Source organism: Bos taurus, chromosome 16 (assembly GCF_002263795.3).
Source record: "Bos taurus isolate L1 Dominette 01449 registration number 42190680 breed Hereford chromosome 16, ARS-UCD2.0, whole genome shotgun sequence".
Taxonomy (NCBI): domain Eukaryota; kingdom Metazoa; phylum Chordata; class Mammalia; order Artiodactyla; family Bovidae; genus Bos; species Bos taurus.
This window is the reverse complement of record NC_037343.1, coordinates 61,609,452-61,630,160: the sequence shown is the minus strand read 5'-3', so window position 1 is coordinate 61,630,160 and position 20,709 is coordinate 61,609,452. Positions and strand designations below refer to the sequence as shown.

Sequence of the window (20,709 nt, the reverse complement as noted above, 5' to 3'; positions counted from 1 at the left end):
AGACGAAACTTTGTTGGCAATGTCTCTGCTTTTCAATATGCTATCTAGGTTGGTCATAACTTTCCTTCCAAGGAGTAAGCGTCTTTTAATTTCATGGCTGCAGTCACCATCTGCAGTGATTTTGGAGCCCAAGAAAATAAAGTCTGACACTGTTTCCACTGTTTCCCCATCTATTTCCCATGAAGTGATGGGACCAGATGCCATGATCTTCGTTTTCTGAATGTTGAGCTTTAAGCCAACTTTTTCACTCTCCACTTTCACTTTCATCAAGAGGCTTTTTAGTTCCTCTTCACTTTCTGCCATAAGGGTGGTGTCATCTGCATATCTGAGGTTATTGATATTTCTCCCGGCAATCTTGATTCCAGCTTGTGTTTCTTCCAGTCCAGCGTTTCTCATGATGTACTCTGCATATAAGTTAAATAAACAGGGTGACAATATACCGCTTTGACGTATTCCTTTTCCTATTTGGAACCAGTCTATTGTTCCATGTCCAGTTCTAACTGTTGCTTCCTGACCTGCATACAAATTTCTCAAGAGGCAGATCATTATCTATAATTGCTAAGACAGGAAACATAGCCAATTATAGTACACCATCAATTTTAAAACCTATCCATAATTTTATATATATTTATAATTTTAAGAGAAGCTAAGATGAAAAAAGCAAGATTTATGGAGTTTATCTTTCTTGAGGAATTTTAAAGTATTACTGTTACAAAAAACAACCAGCAGTATTTTCATGGTGAAGTTTTTTTTAAGGTGCTCTTGATGACAGGTAATTAGAACCAGGAAAGTACATGAGGCTCTGAATCGAAGTGTTTAAGAAAAAAGAAAGGATTAAAAAAAAAAAGACATAATGATGTAGAAGGAGGACCTGTGCAAACAAAATAATAGAAATAAAAATGTTGGGGAGATATCTGTTTATTTTTGCTATAGTTTACATGGAGTTAAATTCAGTTTTTTTTCCTTTAATTCGCTCTTTTTGACATGCAGTCTGTGAATTCTGACAGATGGGTAGTCATGTAATCACCACAAAAGTCAAGATGGAGAACAGTTCCATCACACCCTCAAATTCTCTTATGTACCTTTTTAATCAAATCTGCCTCTACTCCCAGTCACTGTCAACAGTGATATGTTTTCTCCCCTTACCCTTTTATCTTTTGCAGAGTATCTTTTACATTAAATCATGTAAAACATTATACAAATCCTCCAGTATCTGTTCTAGATACTATGTCCACCACAACATTATAACTTTTCTTTATCTTTCATGCTATGTAGGCTTTTGAGCCTGGCTTCTTTCACCTGGTATATTTGAGATCCTTTGTTGCATGTGTTACTTTTCATCACCAAGTAGTGTGGTTCATTGTATGGATGGACTTACAGTTTGTTTACCCATTTAGCAATTGAAGGATGTTTTGGCTGTTTACAGTTTGGGGTGATTATGAATAAAGCTGCTATAAACATTCAGGTTTACATTCATACATACAGGTTTTTGTGCATACATAGCTTTCATTTCTCCTGAGTTATGCAGCAGTAGCATAACTTACGGAGAAGGCAATGGCACCCCACTCCAGTACTTTGCCTGGAAAATCCCATGGACGGAGGAGCCTGGTAGGCAGCAGTCCATGGGGTCGCTAAGAGTCAGACACGACTGAGCGACTTCACTTTCCCTTTTCACTTTCATGCATTGGAGAAGGAAATGGCAACCCACTCCAGTGTTCTTGCCTGGAGAATCCCAGGGACAGGGAAGCCTGGTGGCTGCCGTCTCTGGGGTCACACAGAGTCGGACACGACTGAAGTGACTTAGCAGCAGCAATGACAGATAATAGCTAAGGTGAGATTAATATTCTTACTTTTGTATGTAAAAATGAATAACTTCATGTTTCAGGGAAAAAATTACAGTGACTACCTTAAAAGGATTATTAGGAAAGTGTTCTTTTTAAGGGCTTAGAACAATCTTGTTGGTCTACTTGATTAAATTGTGTGTAGTATACATAATAAATCAGCCTCAATGTTAAAGAGTTACATGTGTATTTAAATTGTAAAGTTTCCTTTTGAACTGATAAAGTAGTTAAGAATCTTTTAAATATACACTTGAGATAGAATGAAGTTTTAATTCAGAATATTTGGTAAGAGTTTCTAAAGTAGCTTAGAGAGGTAGTATAGTGTAATAGAAAGAGCATAGTCTTTGGATACCACAAGATCTTGGTTTGGAACTCAGTTCTGCACTTACTATATGGCATTGGGTATTTCACCTCTCTTCAGTTTTCTAATGTGTAAAATGGAGATATATTTTATCAAACATAAGGCAGTCATTTATTCAGTTTTTAACATTTATAAATTATGGTTATGTTTTAAAATGGATGGTGTACTATAATTGGCTGTATTTTCTGTCTTAGCATGACAGAAAATGATGGTTCTTATAATGATGATGTCTTAGATTAAACGAGATACAGTAAAAATATCAGTTTTATAGAATTGTTTTGAAGTTGGAATTAGATAATATATAAAAGTGCGAAGCACATGGACGGTACTCCTTAAGTCCGTTTCCTTTTTTTCTTCATGACAATGTTACGAGTTGGTTTGTTTGGGGATTTGTTGTTTTACAAGGTGAATCAGAATTTTAAAGCCATTAGATAAAGATTCATGGTTCCATGTTGTCTGTCACCAGATCAGAATATCTTATACCTGTGTTGCTAAGGCATTTTCACTTTGGGGAAATGGCCATTTTGTGACTACTACTAATAATGATTATATCAGTTAACACTTAGGTAGTGTCTGCTTTGTGCTGGACACTGTTCTGCTTTACATATATATTTTAAATCTTGAAAACACCCAAATGAGATAGATACTATTACTTTTATTTTTATAAATGAGGAAACCGAGGCAGAGAGATTAATACTCAAATTCCTATAGCTGGACTTATAAACAAAATAAGCAAACTGATAGAAACCAAGAAAGGTAGCACATGGAATCAGGAAACCTCCTTGTACAAATCAGCCTGATAATTTTTGGAATAGTTATTTTTCAGATAGCAAAGAAAGTTTCACAGGGTTTTAAATCTTTACCCAGCAACTGACGAAGGTAGAATCTGAACAAGTGATAAAGATTCAGCCTACAACTTATCCTTTCCCCTTTGAGTGAAGGAGCGTTTCAGCGTCTCAAATAATATAGTCTGAGGCAATAGAAGAATTGGCAAATTTTATCCTATTGGCTGCCAAATTGGAGTCTCTTTCTTTAACTGCTGATGCAACATAAAAATAACTTAATGGATTTTGAGTAGAGAGAAATGGAATAAACTTCTTAAGCCTCTATGAGAAGCATTTCACTGGAGTGGAAATTAAGAGGGTAAAGTAGCCAGAGTTTAGCCCATCTTATAGATGAAGTAGATGGAGAAGAAAACTAATGCTTCTTTGGCAGCTTTATTCTGAATTCAATCTGATAATGGCAGATTATTTTTAAAATATTATTTTTGCCTAAAATATAGTTTTCCACCCCACCCTCCAAAATCACTGCAGATGGTGATTGCAGCCATGAAATTAAAAGATGCTTACTCCTTGGAAGGAAAGTTATGACGAACCTAGATAGCATATTAAAAAGCAGAGACATTACCAACAAAGGTCCGTCTAGTCAAGGCTATGGTTTTTTCAGTGGTCATGTGTGGATGTGAGAGTTGGACTGTGAAGAAAGCTGAGCGCCGAAGAATTGATGCTTTTGAACTGTGGTGTTGGGAGAAGACTCTTGAGAGTCCCTTGGACTGCAAGGAGATCCAACCAGTCCATTCTAAAGGAGATCAGTCCTGGGTGTTCTTTGGAAGGACTGATGCTAAAGCTGAAACTCCAGTACTTTGACCACCTCATGTGAAGAGTTGACTTGTTGGAAAAGACTCTGATGCTGGGAGGGATTGGGGGCAGGAGGAGAAGGGGATGACAGAGGATGAGATGGCTGGATGGCATCACCGACTTGATGGACGTGGGTTTGGGTGAACTCCAGGAGTTGTTGTTGAACAGGGAGGCCTGGTGTGCTGCGATTCATGGGGTCGCAAAGAGTCAGATTCAACTGAGCAACTGAACTAACTGAACTGACTCCAAAAATTGTCAAAAGCATTCTATGTGCTTTGTGCAGTTGCATCAGAAAAAAGAATTAATCCCAGGAATAAACATATTTAGAATGCACTATAGTCATACTTATAGAATCAGTTTTTTCCCCTAAAGATTTTAATTAAAACTATATTATGCTTTATGTACAAAGGTATTCATTATACCTTTGTTTATCAATGAAAAAGTGAAAATATCTAAATAGACAGTTTTCAGATAATGGTTAAGTAAATTATGGTACATTACTTCATGGAATATTACACTGTTCTTTAATGTTTTGGGGACTTCTGCTTTTGGGCATGGTGGTGTAATAGGGACAAGATTTACCCTTTTGTCTAAAACAGGAAGAAAATAAGACACAGTAGTCGAAATAACGATTTTTAGACATTGCACTGAAAGTAGTGTGAAACTTAGGAGAGGAGAGAAAGTAAGGCCTACAATTTCCTCACCTTATTGTTTGGAAGCAATTTCATTGCAGGGAGCGGGGATCCAGAAGAGGTTGGCCACCTTGCAAACTTGAAGAGAAGATGTTCTCACATGGAAAGGGAGAGTTCCAGAGATCTACAGAGGGGTCACTCTGGCTGAATACTAATCTGTATATATGTGAGAGGAAACTAACAGGCTGGAGAATGAAGTACAAGAAAGCAGCAAGCTGAACAATTCCTGGATTTGACATATACCTGAGACTCTTCTGTTTCTTATTGGTCAGAGTAGAAAGAAAATGTAATATATGGGGCATATGATAGAGGTCTCTGAAGGATTTCATTTCAGTGCTAGGGCTAAATTAAGCTCTAGATTAAAGGCTGCTCTTCCCTTGCCTTGCTGCTGCTGCTGCTAAGTCGCTTCAGTCATGTCCAACTCTGCTGCTGCTAAGTCACTTCAGTTGTGTCCAACTCTGTGCGACCCCATAGATGGCAGCTACCAGGCTCCCCCATTCCTGGGGTTCTCTAGGCAAGAATACTGGAGTGGGTTGCCATTTCCTTCTCCAATGCATGAAAATGAAAAGGGAAAGTGAAGTCGCTCAGTCGTGTCTGACTCTTAGCGACCCCATGGACTGCAGCCCACCAGGCTCCTCCGTCCATGGGATTTTCCAGGCAAGAGTGCTGGAGTGGGGTGCCATTGCCTTCTCTGTCCCTTGCCTTAATGAAGCTTAAAAATGAAACTTGATGGAGAAGGGAACGGCAACCCACTCCAGTACTCTTGCCTGGGAAATCCCATGGACAGAGGAACCTGGCAAGCTACAGTCCATGGGGTCCCAAAAGAGTTGGACACAACATAGTGACTAAACAACAACAACAAGAAGGAAACAAATAATCTTACTCAAATACTTCCAGATAATAAAACATTTTCCAACTTGTTCTCTAAAGCAGAATAACTCTCATACCAAACCCTGATGAAGACATTATAGCAAAGAAGCATAGGCCGATCTCTTACATGAATACAGAAACAAAATTCTAAACAAAATATTAGCAAATGAAATCCAGTTTCATGTAAAAATGTATCACAATCAGTTTGTTCCAGGAATACAAGATTGTAATTTATCTTGTAACAGAATAAAGGGGGAAATATCACATACTTGTCTCAAAAAATGTAAGAAAAGAAAGTGAGGAATTCAGTAACTGGTGAGAAAAATATTCATAATCATTGGAATATCAGGAAATTTATTAACCTAATAAGTGTATATACCAAAAATCAATCAATTAACCACTAGCTACAAATATATAGGAAATACACTGAAGGTGAAATATTTAAAGACACTATTGTAAACGAATTTCTTGCTTTCTTTTTTGGATTGTTCATTGTGAGTATACAGAAACAGAACAGGATTTCGTGTGTTTATCATGTAAAAAAAAAAAAAAAAAAGAAACTTGAAAGGATCAAATTGATTCCATGTAACTGAATTAATGCCCGCACAAAGTCTAACAGAATTTAAAGCAACACAACAGAATCTAGCAAACAAGAGTGCAGAATTTACAATACCTATCTTACATTAAAAGTCTTTCAAGCATGCAAAAGTAGAAGGAAAATGTCCATAAGCAGGAGAAAAGCCTGTCAGTGAAAGCAGACACAGAAAAGATAGAGATGAAAAACAGCAGTTATAAATATAGTCTATATATTCAAGAAAATAGAGGAAACATGAACACAATGGAGAGAGATACGGAAGATACAAAAAGACCCAAATGAATCTTTTAGAGATAAGGATTAATATTTGAATGAAAAATACATTGGAAAGACTTAATAGCCAATTAGACATTGTATAAGAACAGATCAGTGGACATGAAGATGCAGGAAATGAAACATAAAAATGAAGAACAGAGCATAAAAAGACTGAACAAATACAAATATAATTGGAATTCCATAAAGAGAAAGAGTGAGAAAGAGAAGACAGAAAAAAAAATGTAATAAGTAATGGTTGAAAATTTTAAACATTTGATGAAATCATGAACCAGAGCTTTTTAGCCTTACTGACATTTGGGGCCAAGTAATTCTTTGCTCTGGAGGGCTCAGCAATTTGGCTTCTATGTATGAACCCAAAAGAACTGAAAACGGATACTGAAATAGTTGTACACAAATGTTCATAGCACCATAATAGCCAAAAGGTACAAGTAATCCAAATGTCCATCAACTGATAAATGGATATAGAATATATACATATACATTAGAGTCAGCCATAGAAAGGAATAAAATATTGATACATGCTCTAATGTAGATGAGCATCAAAAACATTAAGGGAGGAGGGTTCAGGATGGGGAACACATGTATACCTGTGGTGGATTCATTTTGATATTTGGCAAAACTAATACAATTTGTAAAGTTTAAAAATAAAAAAAAACAAAAACATTATGCTGAATTAAAGAAGCCAGGCACAAAAGATCACATATTGTGTGATTCCATTTACATGAAGTATCCAGAGTGGGTCAATGAAGCTGATTGGTGGTTGCCAGGGTTCGGAGGAAGATGAATGAAAGTGATTGCCTAATAGGCTCAACTGGAAATGTTTTGAAACTAAATAGAGGTGATGTTGCACAACATGGTGAATGCATTATACTAAATGCCACAAAATTGTATATATTTTAAAGATTGCATTTATTTTTGGCCACACTGGGCCCTTGTTGTTTGTGTGGGCTTTCTCTAGGTGCAGCAAGTAGGGGCTACTCTGAGTTGCAGTGCGTGGACTTCACATTGTGGTGGCTTCTCGTTGCTCTCTAGTGCTGAGCACAGGCTCTAGGCACATGGGCTTCAGTAGTTAGGCACACAGGCTCAGTAGCTGTGATGCATGGGTTTAGCTCTCCTGTGGCATGTGGAATCTTCCTGGACCAGGGATCGAACCCGTGTCCCCTGCATTGGCAGCTGGATTCTTATCCACTGTACCACCAGGAAAGTCCTCAATTGTATATTTTTAAATGGCTTACTTTATGTTACGTGAATCTCATGTCAATACAAAAAAGAAGAAAAAATAAAGACTTTTGAGACAAATAAAAGCAGAGATAATTCATTGCTGATTGACATGCACTAAAATAAAGGAACTTCCACAGGCAAAAGGAAAAGCATATCAGATAGAAACATTTTTTCATTTTAAAATTTCTTCAGAAGATAATTGAACTTTGAGTTTCAGCTCTGACATTTGAAGAGCTTGGAAATCATCTCTCCTGTCTTCAACAACAACAAAAATATGACCAAACTGCAAATCATAGACTTTCTTAGATTCATCTGAGATTTGAGCTCACAGAGCAAAGTTCCACTCCCCAAATGTTGACAGGTGAATACATAGAATCACACACGACCTGCTTGTTAGGAACAAAAGCTGTTTGAACCATAAATTGGTATGAACCCTTAAATGGTGATTGATGAATTGTTGTAGGCTGAGTGTGGACAAGCTCAAAAGCTAAAAACTTCCAGGGCCTCAGGCTTAGGAGGTGCTAGCCCGCCCCGCTCCAGTGTTCACGGGTTTTTGACCCCCAGGGCCCACCACATTCTTATGGTGAAGATTGGAGAAAAATCTTGTGTTTTCACACAGAGGAGAATATAGTTAACACTGTTGAACTTTATACATAAAAATGGTTAAAAGGGTAACTTGTTTTTATGTTTTTCAAAAACTAGAATTGTTGTTTGAAGAAATGGGCTATCAAACCATGAAAAGACATGAAAGAACTTAAAATGCATATTGCCAGGTGAAAGAAAAGATTACATACTATGTGATTGCAATGATATGATGTTCTAGAAAAGGTAAAACTATGAGGACAGTAAAAAGATCAGTAACCGCCAAGGCTTCAGAGGGAGAGAGGGATGAATAACTGGAGCATAGGAATTTTATGGCAATGAAACTATTCTGAGTGATATTGTAATGTAGATGCATGTCATTATACATTTGTCAGACCCATATACAACAGTAAGTGAGCTCTAATGTAAACTATGGATTTTAACTAATGAAGTGAAAGTCGTTCAGTTGTGTCCAACTCTTTGTGACCCCATGGACTCTACAGTCCATGGAATTCTCCAGGCCAGAATACTGGAGTGGGTTGTCATTTCCTCCTCCAGGGAATCTTCCCAACCGAGGGATCAAACCTAGGTCTCCCACACTGCAGGCGAATTCTTTACCAGAAGAGCACAAGGGGAAGCCCCTTATTATTTTAACTTTTTATTTAACTTATTTTTTTATTTTAACTGATAACAATGTATTAAAATTGACCCATCTTTCATAACAAATGTACTACACTAATGTAAGATGTTAATAATAGGGGAAAGTTGGGGAGAGAGGTATATGGGAACTCTCTGTACCTGCTGCTTATTTTTTTTAAACCTAAAACTATTCTAAAAAGTAAAGGCTATTAACTATGTAAAAAAGAAATATACTAATACAATTATGTAAAGTTTAAAAATAAAATTAAAAAAAAAAGAAATATACTGATCCTTTTCCAATACTATATAATCCCTAATTACTAGTATGTATTTTCACAGCAAATAATTGCCAAGCAAACCATGGGTATCTATTCTAATTTGCCTGCATTAAGAGTTTCAGTGAATGACACAGATAAAAACTGTGATTGTACTGTGAACAACTGTGTGTTTTTGCTTCTAGTCTTGCCCCTAAAATACATTAATTACCTCTAGCAAAGGACATACGGAGAAGGCAATGGCACCCCACTCCAGTACTCTTGCCTGGAAAATCCCATGGACGGAGGAGCCTGGTAGGCTGCAGTCCATGGGGTCGCTAAGAGTCAGACACGACTGAGCGACTTCACTTTCACTTTTCACTTTCATGCATTGGAGAAGGAAATGGCAACCCACTCCAGTGTTCTTGCCTGGAGAATCCCAAGGACAGGGGAGCCTGGTGGGCTGCCGTCTATGGGGTCGCACAGAGTTGGACACGACTGAAGAGACTTAGCAGCAGCAGCAAAGGACATAAACACCTAAGTTCTCTAACATTTTAAGCATACCTTCACCACAGGGGCTTTGCAATAGCTGTTCCCTATTCCTGCAACAGTTTCTGCTAGATAACTGCAGGACTCACTTGTTTACTTCCTTTATGTCTTTATTGAAATGACCTTCTCAGTGAGACCTTCCCAGACCATCTTATTTAAAATTCTAACTATCTTCCCCAAACTAATTTTTTTTTCTATAGCACTCATCACTTTTTAATATTAGAAAACTTTTCAATTTTTTGTCTCACTCAGATATGACACGATTTTGGTGTGTTTAGTTTGTACCCTGCAGCTTTTCTGGATTCATTCATTACATCTAACAGGTTTTTTGGGGGAGGGAGTATGTTTAAGGTATTCTGTATGTAAGATCATGAAAGAGATGGGAATACCAGACCACCTGACCTGCCTCTTGAGAAATCTGTATGCAGGTCAGGAAGCAACAGTTAGAACTGGACATGGAACAACAGACTGGTTCCAAATAGGAAAAGGAGTACATCAAGGCTGTATATTGTCACCCTGCTTATTTAACTTATATGCAGAGTACATCATGAGAACAAGCTGGAATCAAGATTGCCAGGAGAAATATCAATAACCTCAGATATGCAGATGACACATCCTTATGGCAGAAAGTGAAGAACTAAAGAGCCTCTTGATGAAAGTGAAAGTGGAGAGTGAAAAAGTTGGCTTAAAGCTCTACATTCAGAAAATTAAGATCATGGCATCCAGTCCCATCACTTCATGGCAAATAGATGGGGAAACAGTGGCTGACCTTATTTTTCTGGCCTCCAGAATCACTACAGATGGTGATTGCAGCCATGAAATTAAAAGACAATTACTCCTTGGAAGGAAAGTTATGACCAACCTAGACAGCATATTAAAAAGCAGAGACATTCCTTTGTCAACAAAGGTCTGTCTAGTCAAGGCTATGGTTTTTCCAGTGGTCATGTATGGATGTGAGAGTTGGACTGTGAAGAAAGCTGAATGCTGAAGAATTGATGCTTTTGAATTGTGGTGTTGGAGAAGACTCTTTTGAGTCCCTTGGACTGCAAGGAGATCCAACCAGTCCATCCTAAAGGAGATCAGTCCTGGCTGTTCATTGGAAGGACTGATGTTGAAGCTGAAACTCCAATATTTTGGCCACCTGATGTGAAGAGCTGACTCATTTGAAAAGACCCTGATGCTGGGAAAGATTGAGGGCAGGAGGAGAAGGGGACGACAGAGGATGAGATGGTTGATGGCATCACCAACTCAATGGACATGGGTTTGGGTGAACTCCGGGAGTTGGTGATGGACAGGGAGGCCTGGCGTGCTGCGGTTCATGGGGTCACAAAGAGTCATGACTGAGAGACTGAACTGAACAGTGTCTTTTACAGAAGAGACATGTTAAATTACACTCTATACGTAATTCTGTCTCTTTTTCCTTTGGTATCCAATTTTCTCATTTCCAATTTTGTTATTCATTTAGCAAGCATCTAAGTTTATGTTTCAACTTCATTCTTCTAATAGAGTATGTATTTAGAATGTAATTGGATTAAATAAATTCTCCCTTTGGATTATACTGTTTTAGTATAAGGGAAAACATTCTCTATCCTGAAAATTCTTTGCAGCATTTATTCTCCAAAAATGATCCTTAGAGAAGAGAGGGAACTAGAATTTGCTTTGTGCTTCTTTTTTTTTTGCCTGCATCAGGCTATTATACTTTATATACTTTATTATTTAATCATGAAGGTAGTTGTTGTTCATGATACTATACTTTTGTTTCTGTCCTAAGTTGATAACTGACACTTTCATCTCCACAATTTCCATCATTTCTTAAAACTTTAGTTCCCCTAATGATGTTAGGAACTGACAGAATACACTGCTTCCAGGATCTTTTTCTCAGTGCTGTGATTCACAGACCAAAAGAAACAAACACATAAAAAAGTAACGCAATAAAGCAAAACCCCTTCTTTAAAGTAAGGGCGGGGCGGGGGGGTGGGGAGGACATGTATAAGGTAACTGTCTATATTTTTCAGAGGCGAAACTATTTTTATAGTCAGATAATAAAAGTATTTAATTTTAACTCTAAGATGATACGTTTGTTCAGAGTTTTAATTTTTGTTAGGTGTCCTGCCTAAAACCTGTAAGTATTGCAAGAGATATGGGCTTTTGAACAGGTTGTAGTTTGATCTTTCAGACAATAATATTACAACATCCAAGTTCATTGCTTCCACATACATGTTTTCAGTTCAGTTCAGTCGCTCAGTCTTGTCCGACTCTTTGCCACCCCATGAACCGCAGCACGCCAGGCCTCCCTGTCCATCACCAACTCCCGGAGTCCATCCAAATCATGTCCATCGAGTCAGTGATGCTATCCAGCCATCTCATCCTCTGTCGTCCCCTTCTCCTCCTGCCCTCAATCTTTCCCAGCATTAGGGTCTTTTCAAATGAGTCAGCTCTCCACATCAGGTGGCCAAAATATTGGCGTTTCAGCTTCAGCATCAGTCCTTCCAATGAACACCCAGAACTGGTCTCCTTTAGGATGGACAGGTTGGGTCTCCTTGCAGTCCAAGGGACTCTCAAGAGTCTTCTCCAACACCACAGTTCAAAAGCATCAATTCCTCTGCACTCAGCTTTCTTTATACATGTTTTGGAAGAATCTTATTTTTAAGTTTATCTTAACTTTCTGCTTTTTGAGAACACAGAGGAACAGAGCCTACTAAAACTTGATTTTGGAAAGTGTTTCCATACATTTACTTTTTTTTTTTTAAGATCTCAACCTCCTTTCTGCTCTCCTTTCTTGCCACCTAAAAATATTTTCTTTATTTTTCATGGTTAAATTTTAACTTTTATTCCAGCTTAGTTTCTTATTTGGGAACTTTCATTTTGTTAATTTAGATATGATTTTCCCGATCACATTCAGGTCTGGTATTTATATTCCATATTTGTTTTCATTTTTCCACACTGAATGCCTGTGTTTTTTTATAGTGGAAATAGCTAACATAATCAGCTAGGGGAATGGCTTTTAGGTGGCTCCAGAAGGCAGCAGTGGAATAACCTTAGCTTGCTAGAGGGTATTCGTTCTGCTGGTGTGATGACCTGAGTGTCCTCTTGCCTTGTGATGCCACCCTAAAATTGTCCTTTAGGGACTTGGACAAATGGTGGATCATCAAATACTTAGTGTTCCTTAGCAGAGTATTATTTTGTAACTGCTGTAAATGCACACTGCTTTAATTCATGTGTCTTTTTTCTACCTCTCTCCCCTTCTCTCCGCTACAGTCACCAGAGAAGAAAGGAAAAGAAGCAAATACGGGTTTTGGTGGGCCAGTTGTTAGTTCTCTGTATCACGAAGAAATCATCAGGTAAATTCTCTTCTTGTCTTTAATAACAGGAGTATGTACATATATGTGTATGTGCATATATGTGTGTGTGTTCATTTAATCCTTAAAACTTTCATTTGAAGAACTTTTTCTTAACATGAAACTGATTTGGTGTTATCTCTAGAAGGATAATAAATGGCAGGAAGTAAATTTTTATGTGTGTCTTTTAAAAAATCTGTGTCTGAATCAGTGTCAAACAATAACCTTTCTCCCACAGAAGTAGCTCATAGGGCAAGGTTTTGTGTCTCAAATCTAAAGCTATGGATTTTGGTTGTTGTTCATATTAGTTTTCCTCAAAATATCATTATTTCTTTTGAATGCTTTAATTTTTGTAGTTTATTTACTCTAGTTTTAAGTTAAAAATCATTTTGGAGTGTAAAATGGCACACTGTGGAGACCAGTAGGGAGGCTCCTCAGAAAATTAAACAAAGAATTACCATATGATCCAGCAATTATTTCTGGTTCTGTAGCCACAAGAATTGAAAACTGAATTTCAAAGATACATTTGCATACCCATGTTCATAGCAGCACTGTTCACAATAGCAAAAGGAAGAAGGCACCTAATTATCCATTGATGATGAATGGATACACAAAATGTGGTATTACAGATAATGCAATATGATTCAGCCTTAAAAAGGAAGGAAAATCTGACACATGCTAGAACGTGGATGAACCTTGAGGTCACTGTGCTGAGTGAAATAAGCCAGTCACAAAAGGATGAATACTGTATGATTCCACTATATGAGGTGTCAAGAGTGGTCAAATTCATAGAATCATGGTTGTCAGGAGCTGGAGGGTGTCAAAAATGTGGAGTTGTTTATTAAATGGGTGTAGAGTTTTAGTTTTACAAGATAAACCTCTGGACACTGGTTGCACAACCATGTCAATACGCTTAACACTACTAAGCTGAACACTTAGAGACGGTAAAGATGATACATTTATGCTGTGTATTTTTTACCAAGATTTAAACATTTTTAAAGGCCATTTTGTATTATTTAACAAAGGTTTCAAATTTTATATATTATGTAGGAAATTTCTTGAACAATCATTTTCTTTAAACACTGTTTAAATCAGGAAAAGGATTTGGTCCTGCCTTAAAGCAGGTGACATATCCTTCTAAGATTGCTGCTTTATAAGCAAAAACACAAAATTGGAACTTCTGATGCTCTTACCCTTTCTGCATTATCTGAACTTTACTTTTCCTACTTATTAACATGAAATAAATGAGCTGTAATTTTCACGTGGAAATTGAGTTTGCCTAAATTGAAGGGAAATATCTATCTTTAGAGAATGAAGAGGAAATTGTACCAAAATTTTATGCTTCACTCTTTCAAAAGAGCTGTTGACATTATTCACCACATAAAGAAGTAACGATAAGAATTCCCAGATAGAAGGAAAGCTATTGATACCCCTATGAATCAAAAACTTTAAATGCTCATAGTTCTGGTTAATGACCAGATTCAAAACTAGGGGTCCTGTCTTGACTGTATTTGCATAGCAAGCACGTTGTTTTTACTTAGACTAAATGTTTATTTGGGATGAGATAGTGGAAGCCTGATGGAGATTTGAGGGGGATAAAGATAACCTTTTAAGAACGTTACTGACCTGGAGTATATTTGCCACCATGATTCCTTTGAGGTACTCTGAGGACACTGAGAAGCCCCTACAACTTTGAAGAAGCACAGTTGAAGAAAACATTTTCAGAGTTTAACGCCTTCTTTCCCTTAACCCTTATAGATTCAGAACATGTTTTGGGGGTTCTTAATGTGTATATTCTGTACTTAGAGCTTCTAAAAAAATGGCATATTATAACCTTAACCCTACTAATCAAAGTTTATTAAATGTTCAAATTAAGTCAGTAAATCCTGAAGAGTCATTTTTCTAGGAGGGATGGTTAGTCATTCTTTCTCTGTGTGAGCATAGTCTTTTGTTCACGCCTTTGTTGTAACATTTATGACATTATGCTGCATTGGATTGTACTTTTAAAAAATTTATCCTTTCTGCTGGACTTTTAGTCTTTGGAGAGCACACATAGTCTTTTATCCATCTGGGTATTCTCAGTAACTGGGGAAGTTCCAAGAACTTAGTAGGTACAGAGTAAAAGTGTCCAGAGCTTGGGAGATATCCACAGCTACTTCCCCCGCAGAGCTGAGAGTCTGGTGACTGTACTCGCACCCATCCTAAAGCGCAGAGCTGCTGGTTTGGTTTCCTGTGACATGCCCATCCTCACCTCTTCTTCTAAAGAAATGTACAGGCCACTTTCCTAGTCAGATAATAAAATGGATATCGTTTCTAAACTTTTTTTTTAATCACTATATTTAACTTTCTAATAATATCAATCACTTATCTGTAAATAGTGATTTTTATTTTGTGTACTGACTTCCTTAAGGGCTCCCAGACTCTAGTATTTTTCAAAATGACACATTGAATACAGTTTCTTTCATAATATCTAGTGACATGACTGATCACAGTAGCTCTGCAGAACAGAAAGCAATCAAATGTACTCCCATTGATGTGAGAGTAGATATATGGGTAATTAGAATATTCCTGCTGCTGCTGCTGCTGCTGCTGCTAAGTCGCTTCAGTCATGTCCAACTCTGTGCAACCCCATAGACGGGTAGCCCACCAGACTCCCCTGTCCCTGGGATTCTCCAGGCAGGAACACTGGAGTGGGTTGCCATTTCCTTCTCCGATGCATGAAAGTGAAAAGTGAAAGTGAAGTTGTTCAGTCGTGTCCCGACTCTTCGCAACCCCATGGATTACAGCCTACCAGGCTCCTCCGTCCATGGGATTTTCTAGGCAAGAGTACTGGAGTGGGGTGCCATATTCCTAAGATAGAGTTAAACTGAACTGGAAAAGTTAACCTACCTGCCTATCCTCTACCTAATTCCTACAGAAGTGACTCTTAGATTTAAGTCAGTATTTAGAATTTTGATCATGAGAAGCAGAGATAAAATAATGTAGCTTTATTTTCAAAAAGTAGAAATTTTAATTCAACTCAGCACACATCTATTATATGAGTATAAATGAGACAAAACATTGTGGGTGTTTGTGCTACTTCTTCATTTTTGAATAGTTGTTTTTGGTATTTTTGGCATCTACATGTGAGTATGTTTAATAAACCTTACTGATTATTTGAGTGAAATATGAACCTCTGTTACTGGCAAAAGTTTTAGTCTGGCCTTATTTCATTGTTATCTAAGTATTAGTCTTTTTATGATAGGATTTAAATCTTTGTATTCTGGAACATATTGTTAAGATACGAAACAGTAAGGAATATGAGTGTGAGAGAGCCATCGAAAGCCTTCCTTTTAATTATAAACAGTAATTTTGTTACTACTACAGCAGATCAGAAATCACAGAAACTAGTCATATTCTGATTTTAGAGAATTTATCCTATAATGTAACAGAATTCCAGTATAACAAAGTAGATTATGATAAAAACTACTATATACTAAAACATTGGGTTACTCCATTAAAGGACTAGAGTAGTCCCTATTGTTTGTTCAGTATAAGAATTTCTTTGATTTCCTTCGTCAGTGTTTTGTAGTTTTCTATATGTAGGTCTTTTGTTTCTTTAGGTAGACTTATTCCTAAGTGTTTTATTCTTTTCATCACAATGGTGAATGGAATTGCTTCCTTGATTTTCTGTTTTCTCATTGTTAGCGTATAGGAATGCAAGGGATTTCTGTGTATTAATTTTATATCCGGTAACTTTACTATATTCATTGATTAGCTCTAGTAATTTTCTGGTAGCGTCTTCAGGATTTTCTATGTAGAGGATCATGTCATCTGCAAACAGTGAGGGTTTTACTTCTTCTTTTCCAATCTGGATTCCTTTTCTTTCTTTTTCTTCTCTGATTGCTGTGGCTAAAACTTCCAAAACTATGTTGAATAGTAATGGTGAGAGTGGGCATCCTCGTCTTATTCCTGACTTTAGGGGATATGCTTTCAATTTTTCACCACTGAGGATAATGTTTGCTGTGGGTTTATCATATATGGCTTTTATTATGTTGAGGTATGTTCCTTCTATGCCTGATTTTTGGAGGGTTTTTTATCATAAATGGATGTTGAATTTTGTCAAAGGCTTTCTCTGCATCCATTGAGATAATCATATAGTTTTTATCTTTCAATTTGTTAATGTGGTCTATCACATTGATTTGCGAATATTGAAGAATCCTTGCATCCCTGGGATAAAGCCCACTTGGTCATGATGTATGATCTTTTTAATATGTTGTTGGATTCTGTTTGCTAGAATTTTGTTGAGGATTTTTGCATCTGTGTTCACCAGTGATAATGACCTGTAGTTTTCTTTTTTTATGACAACTTTGTCTTACACTGTTGGTGGGAATGCAAACTAGTCACAGCCACTATGGAGAGCAGTGTGGAGATTCCTTAAAAAACTGGAAACAGAACTGCCATATGACCCAGCAATCCCACTGCTAGGCATACACATCAAGGAAACAAGAATTGAAAGAGACATGTGTACCACAGTGTTCATTGCAGCACTGTTTATAATAGCCAGGCCATGGAAGCAACCTAGATGTCCATCAGCAGACAAATGGATAAGAAAGCTGTGGTACATATACACAATGGAATATTACTCAGCTATTAAAAAGAACACATTTGAATCAGTTCTAACGAGGTGAATGAAACTGGAGCCTGTTATACAGAGTGAAGTAAGTCAGAAAGAAAAACACCAATACAGTATATTAACACATATATATGGATTTTGAAAGATGGTAACGATGATCCTATATGCGAGACAGCAAAAGAGACACAGATATAAAGAACAGACTTTTGGACTCTGTGGGAGAAGGCAAGGGTGGGATGATTTGAGAGAATAGCATTGAAACATGTATATTACCATATGTGAAATAGATCACCAGTCCAAGTTCGATACATGAAACAGGGCACTCAAAGCCAGTGCACTGGGACAACCCTGAGGGATCGGATGGGGAGGCAAGTAGGAGGGGGTTCAGGATGGGGAACACATGTATACTCATGGCAGATTCGTGTCAATGTATGGCAAAAACCACAATATTGAAAAGTAACTAGCCTCTAATTAAATTTTTAAAAAATGCCGTTGCAACAATAAAAACAGGCTACTTGTTGAAGTTTATAGAGTCAAATTTTGCTTGTACTTTGGTGAAATTTATTATCTGGTGTTTTATTTTTCCAAGAGAAAATTGTTCTTTAATTGAGATTAATTGGTTTCTTGGCAGAATTATGTTCAACTGAGGTAAAAGTGACAGGAGGAGTCCTTTTATAGTTTTAGAAACATCAAATGATAATCTTGCATGAAAGGAGAAGCTTTCTTCTGTAGAACCGTTGTGTTTTTTTTTTTGGACCATTGGTTTTGTTTTTTTTTTTGGACCATTGGTTTTGTTTTTTTTTTTTGGACCATTGGTTTTGTTTTTTTTTTTTGGACCATTGGTTTTGTTTTTTTTTTTTGGACCATTGGTTTTTTAAAGGAACATTAAAATGTATTTTGAATGTGTTTTTGAGTACTTTAATATATAAACTTCTAATTTTTCCCCACATTTTTGAAGATTAGGAAAACCATTACCTAATTAATCCATTTACTAAGGCTTGGTCTCCAATGTTGTGGCAGTTTCCTGACAAAAATGCATTGTAGGTGATAAGTTAAGGGCCCATTTTAGTTTTATTGTAAATGTTTCTGAGCCAAGGGCCACTGGGGCCAGTTCTGCGCTTGCTCCCTGCCTGTTTTGGTTCTGACCTTTATTTCCACTCTGTCACAGAAAATGACAATATAATGTCATAGGTACAGATCTCTGTGTTAATATTCCACAGCCCTGAAACCAGTTTCTCATTCTGAAGCTAGTTCATTGTTCTGTGGTATACTGGAGGGGATATAGGGTGAGGCTAATTAAGTACAAAAAGTTATGGAACCAAATTGCTGGAATTCAAATGCTGGTTCCATCTCTTTTTAGCTCTGTGACCTTGGACAAGTTATTTATCTCTAAAATGGGGATGATTATACTACCTTTCTCATATGGCATTTTTGTGGATTATATGAATATTTATACAGGGCGTCCTAGAATAGCACGTGGCACAAAATAGGTTACTTTGTAACTATTAGTTTTATTAATATTGTTATGAACATAGTGTCCCCACAGGAGAGACCCAGGGCACAGGACTGATGGCAGGAGCCAAAAACACACGTCAGGACCTAACTGTGGAGTTAGGTACAGGTCGTTTGCTTTTGCAGAAGAAAATGACAAACCAGGAAGGGAGAGATCTGTGTTTGGAACAATAGAAACGAGAGAGTAACAGGTCTTGTGACTCACGGTTGCTCTAGTCTTGAGATCAGTTGCGTTTCATTTAAACTGCAGACTGGCAGAAAAAGCTCTGGTTAATAAGTATAAGGCTTTGCAAAGAGTCAGATGCTTCTGCAATGCATATACTGACTCACTAACAAGTAAACACTTTCAGTGACTTGTATAACTGAGAGGGTTCTACCTAGAAGTTGGCACATAAAGTGAGAAATTAGGGCATGATTTAAAAATACAACAAATGAAACGTGTACAATAGCCAACCCACCCTGCAATACGATTTGATCTTCCTTGTTATATTCTGTAGTTTGATGCTACGTAATCTGTCAGAATTTTATTAATCCCACTTACACAGGCAGCCATCTGGACCTTCTCTAAGCAAGACCAGACCAGTATACAACTGAAATGATTGATGGGCTCTGGAATTGATTAGTTGTTCTGTGAGACAAATGAACTGTTTTGGCAGAAAATACCAGAGGTCACTGCGGTGGTCAGACACAAAAGCCTGTAGAATTCTAAAGAGATGCTTTCATCATTGACTTATAAAGTTAAAAATTTTAAACTATAATAGATTCTGAAAATATTTTAGAAATATTTTTTCATTAGTTGCTCTCTAGACCTGATTCTAAAGTGGTAGACTGTAAGTGTGTGTGTATATATATATATATATATATATTTTAAACTAGAATAAAGGTGCTAATTTTATGCTTTAATTTTGTTTCTGGTGAAAATATGAACTGGAATAAAACTAAAAGCCAGTCACTTATACATAAATTGTACTCTAAAATTTTCCTGAAAGAGATGTGATTGGAGAAAAAGCTACAGCATATATGGTTTTATTATAAGTGATTTATAAAACCAAATAGTATGAAATTCCATGTAGTTATTTATTCAAAGCTTCACATTGTTATCAGCTTTTAACAAATCTGTTTAAGACTCTGAAGCATCCAGAGTATGCATTACACATATTTTGTACTTAAAAAGTTGAGTATTTGAATTTTTATGCTTTCAGTAGGCTACGTCACTCTGGGATAATACTGTCCCACGGATATCACTACTGTTAGCACCAAAAAGATTCTCCTGATAGTTAGTGAAACTCTTCCCTATTTCACTGTGTTGCCTAGGATCAACATTGTGTTAACACTTTGGTGATAGGTGATAAATTGAATGACATATGTCTTGTTACATTCTGCTTATTCTTTGAGGACTACACAAGTGTGTATAGGCAAGTGGGCAACTCTCCCTTGAGAATGTGATTGCTCAGAATGAACTTGAGTTATGGATTTATTCAGCCTGTAAAACCTCAGCTGGCATAAATAATTGAGAAAGCAAAGGTTTGTCTGTGGTGCATACCTCAGGGACTCATGGCTCCCTTCCTCCTCTCTACCTCCCTTTCTTATGAAAATGATCCCAGTTGCACTCCTAGATAATAACACACCAAGCAATTAAAAGCCATGGGTGGCTGGAGAGAGGAGAAAAGGTTTAGTTAATGAGCTTTTCCTCTTCCAGTGCCCATGAGAGCCTCAGGAATGACAAG

At 37.1% G+C, this 20,709-nt stretch overlaps 1 protein-coding gene across 3 annotated transcripts in view; it reads left to right on the top strand.

Annotated features, from left to right (window-relative positions):
• The window catches only part of ACBD6 (acyl-CoA binding domain containing 6), a 194,458-nt gene that overhangs the window by 53,471 nt on the left and 120,278 nt on the right, over window positions 1–20,709 (top strand). For all 3 annotated transcript variants that reach the window (NM_001083783.1, XM_024976524.2, XM_024976523.2), the window contains 1 exon segment: window positions 12,776–12,858. In NM_001083783.1, the coding sequence (NP_001077252.1) occupies window positions 12,776–12,858 (83 nt within the window).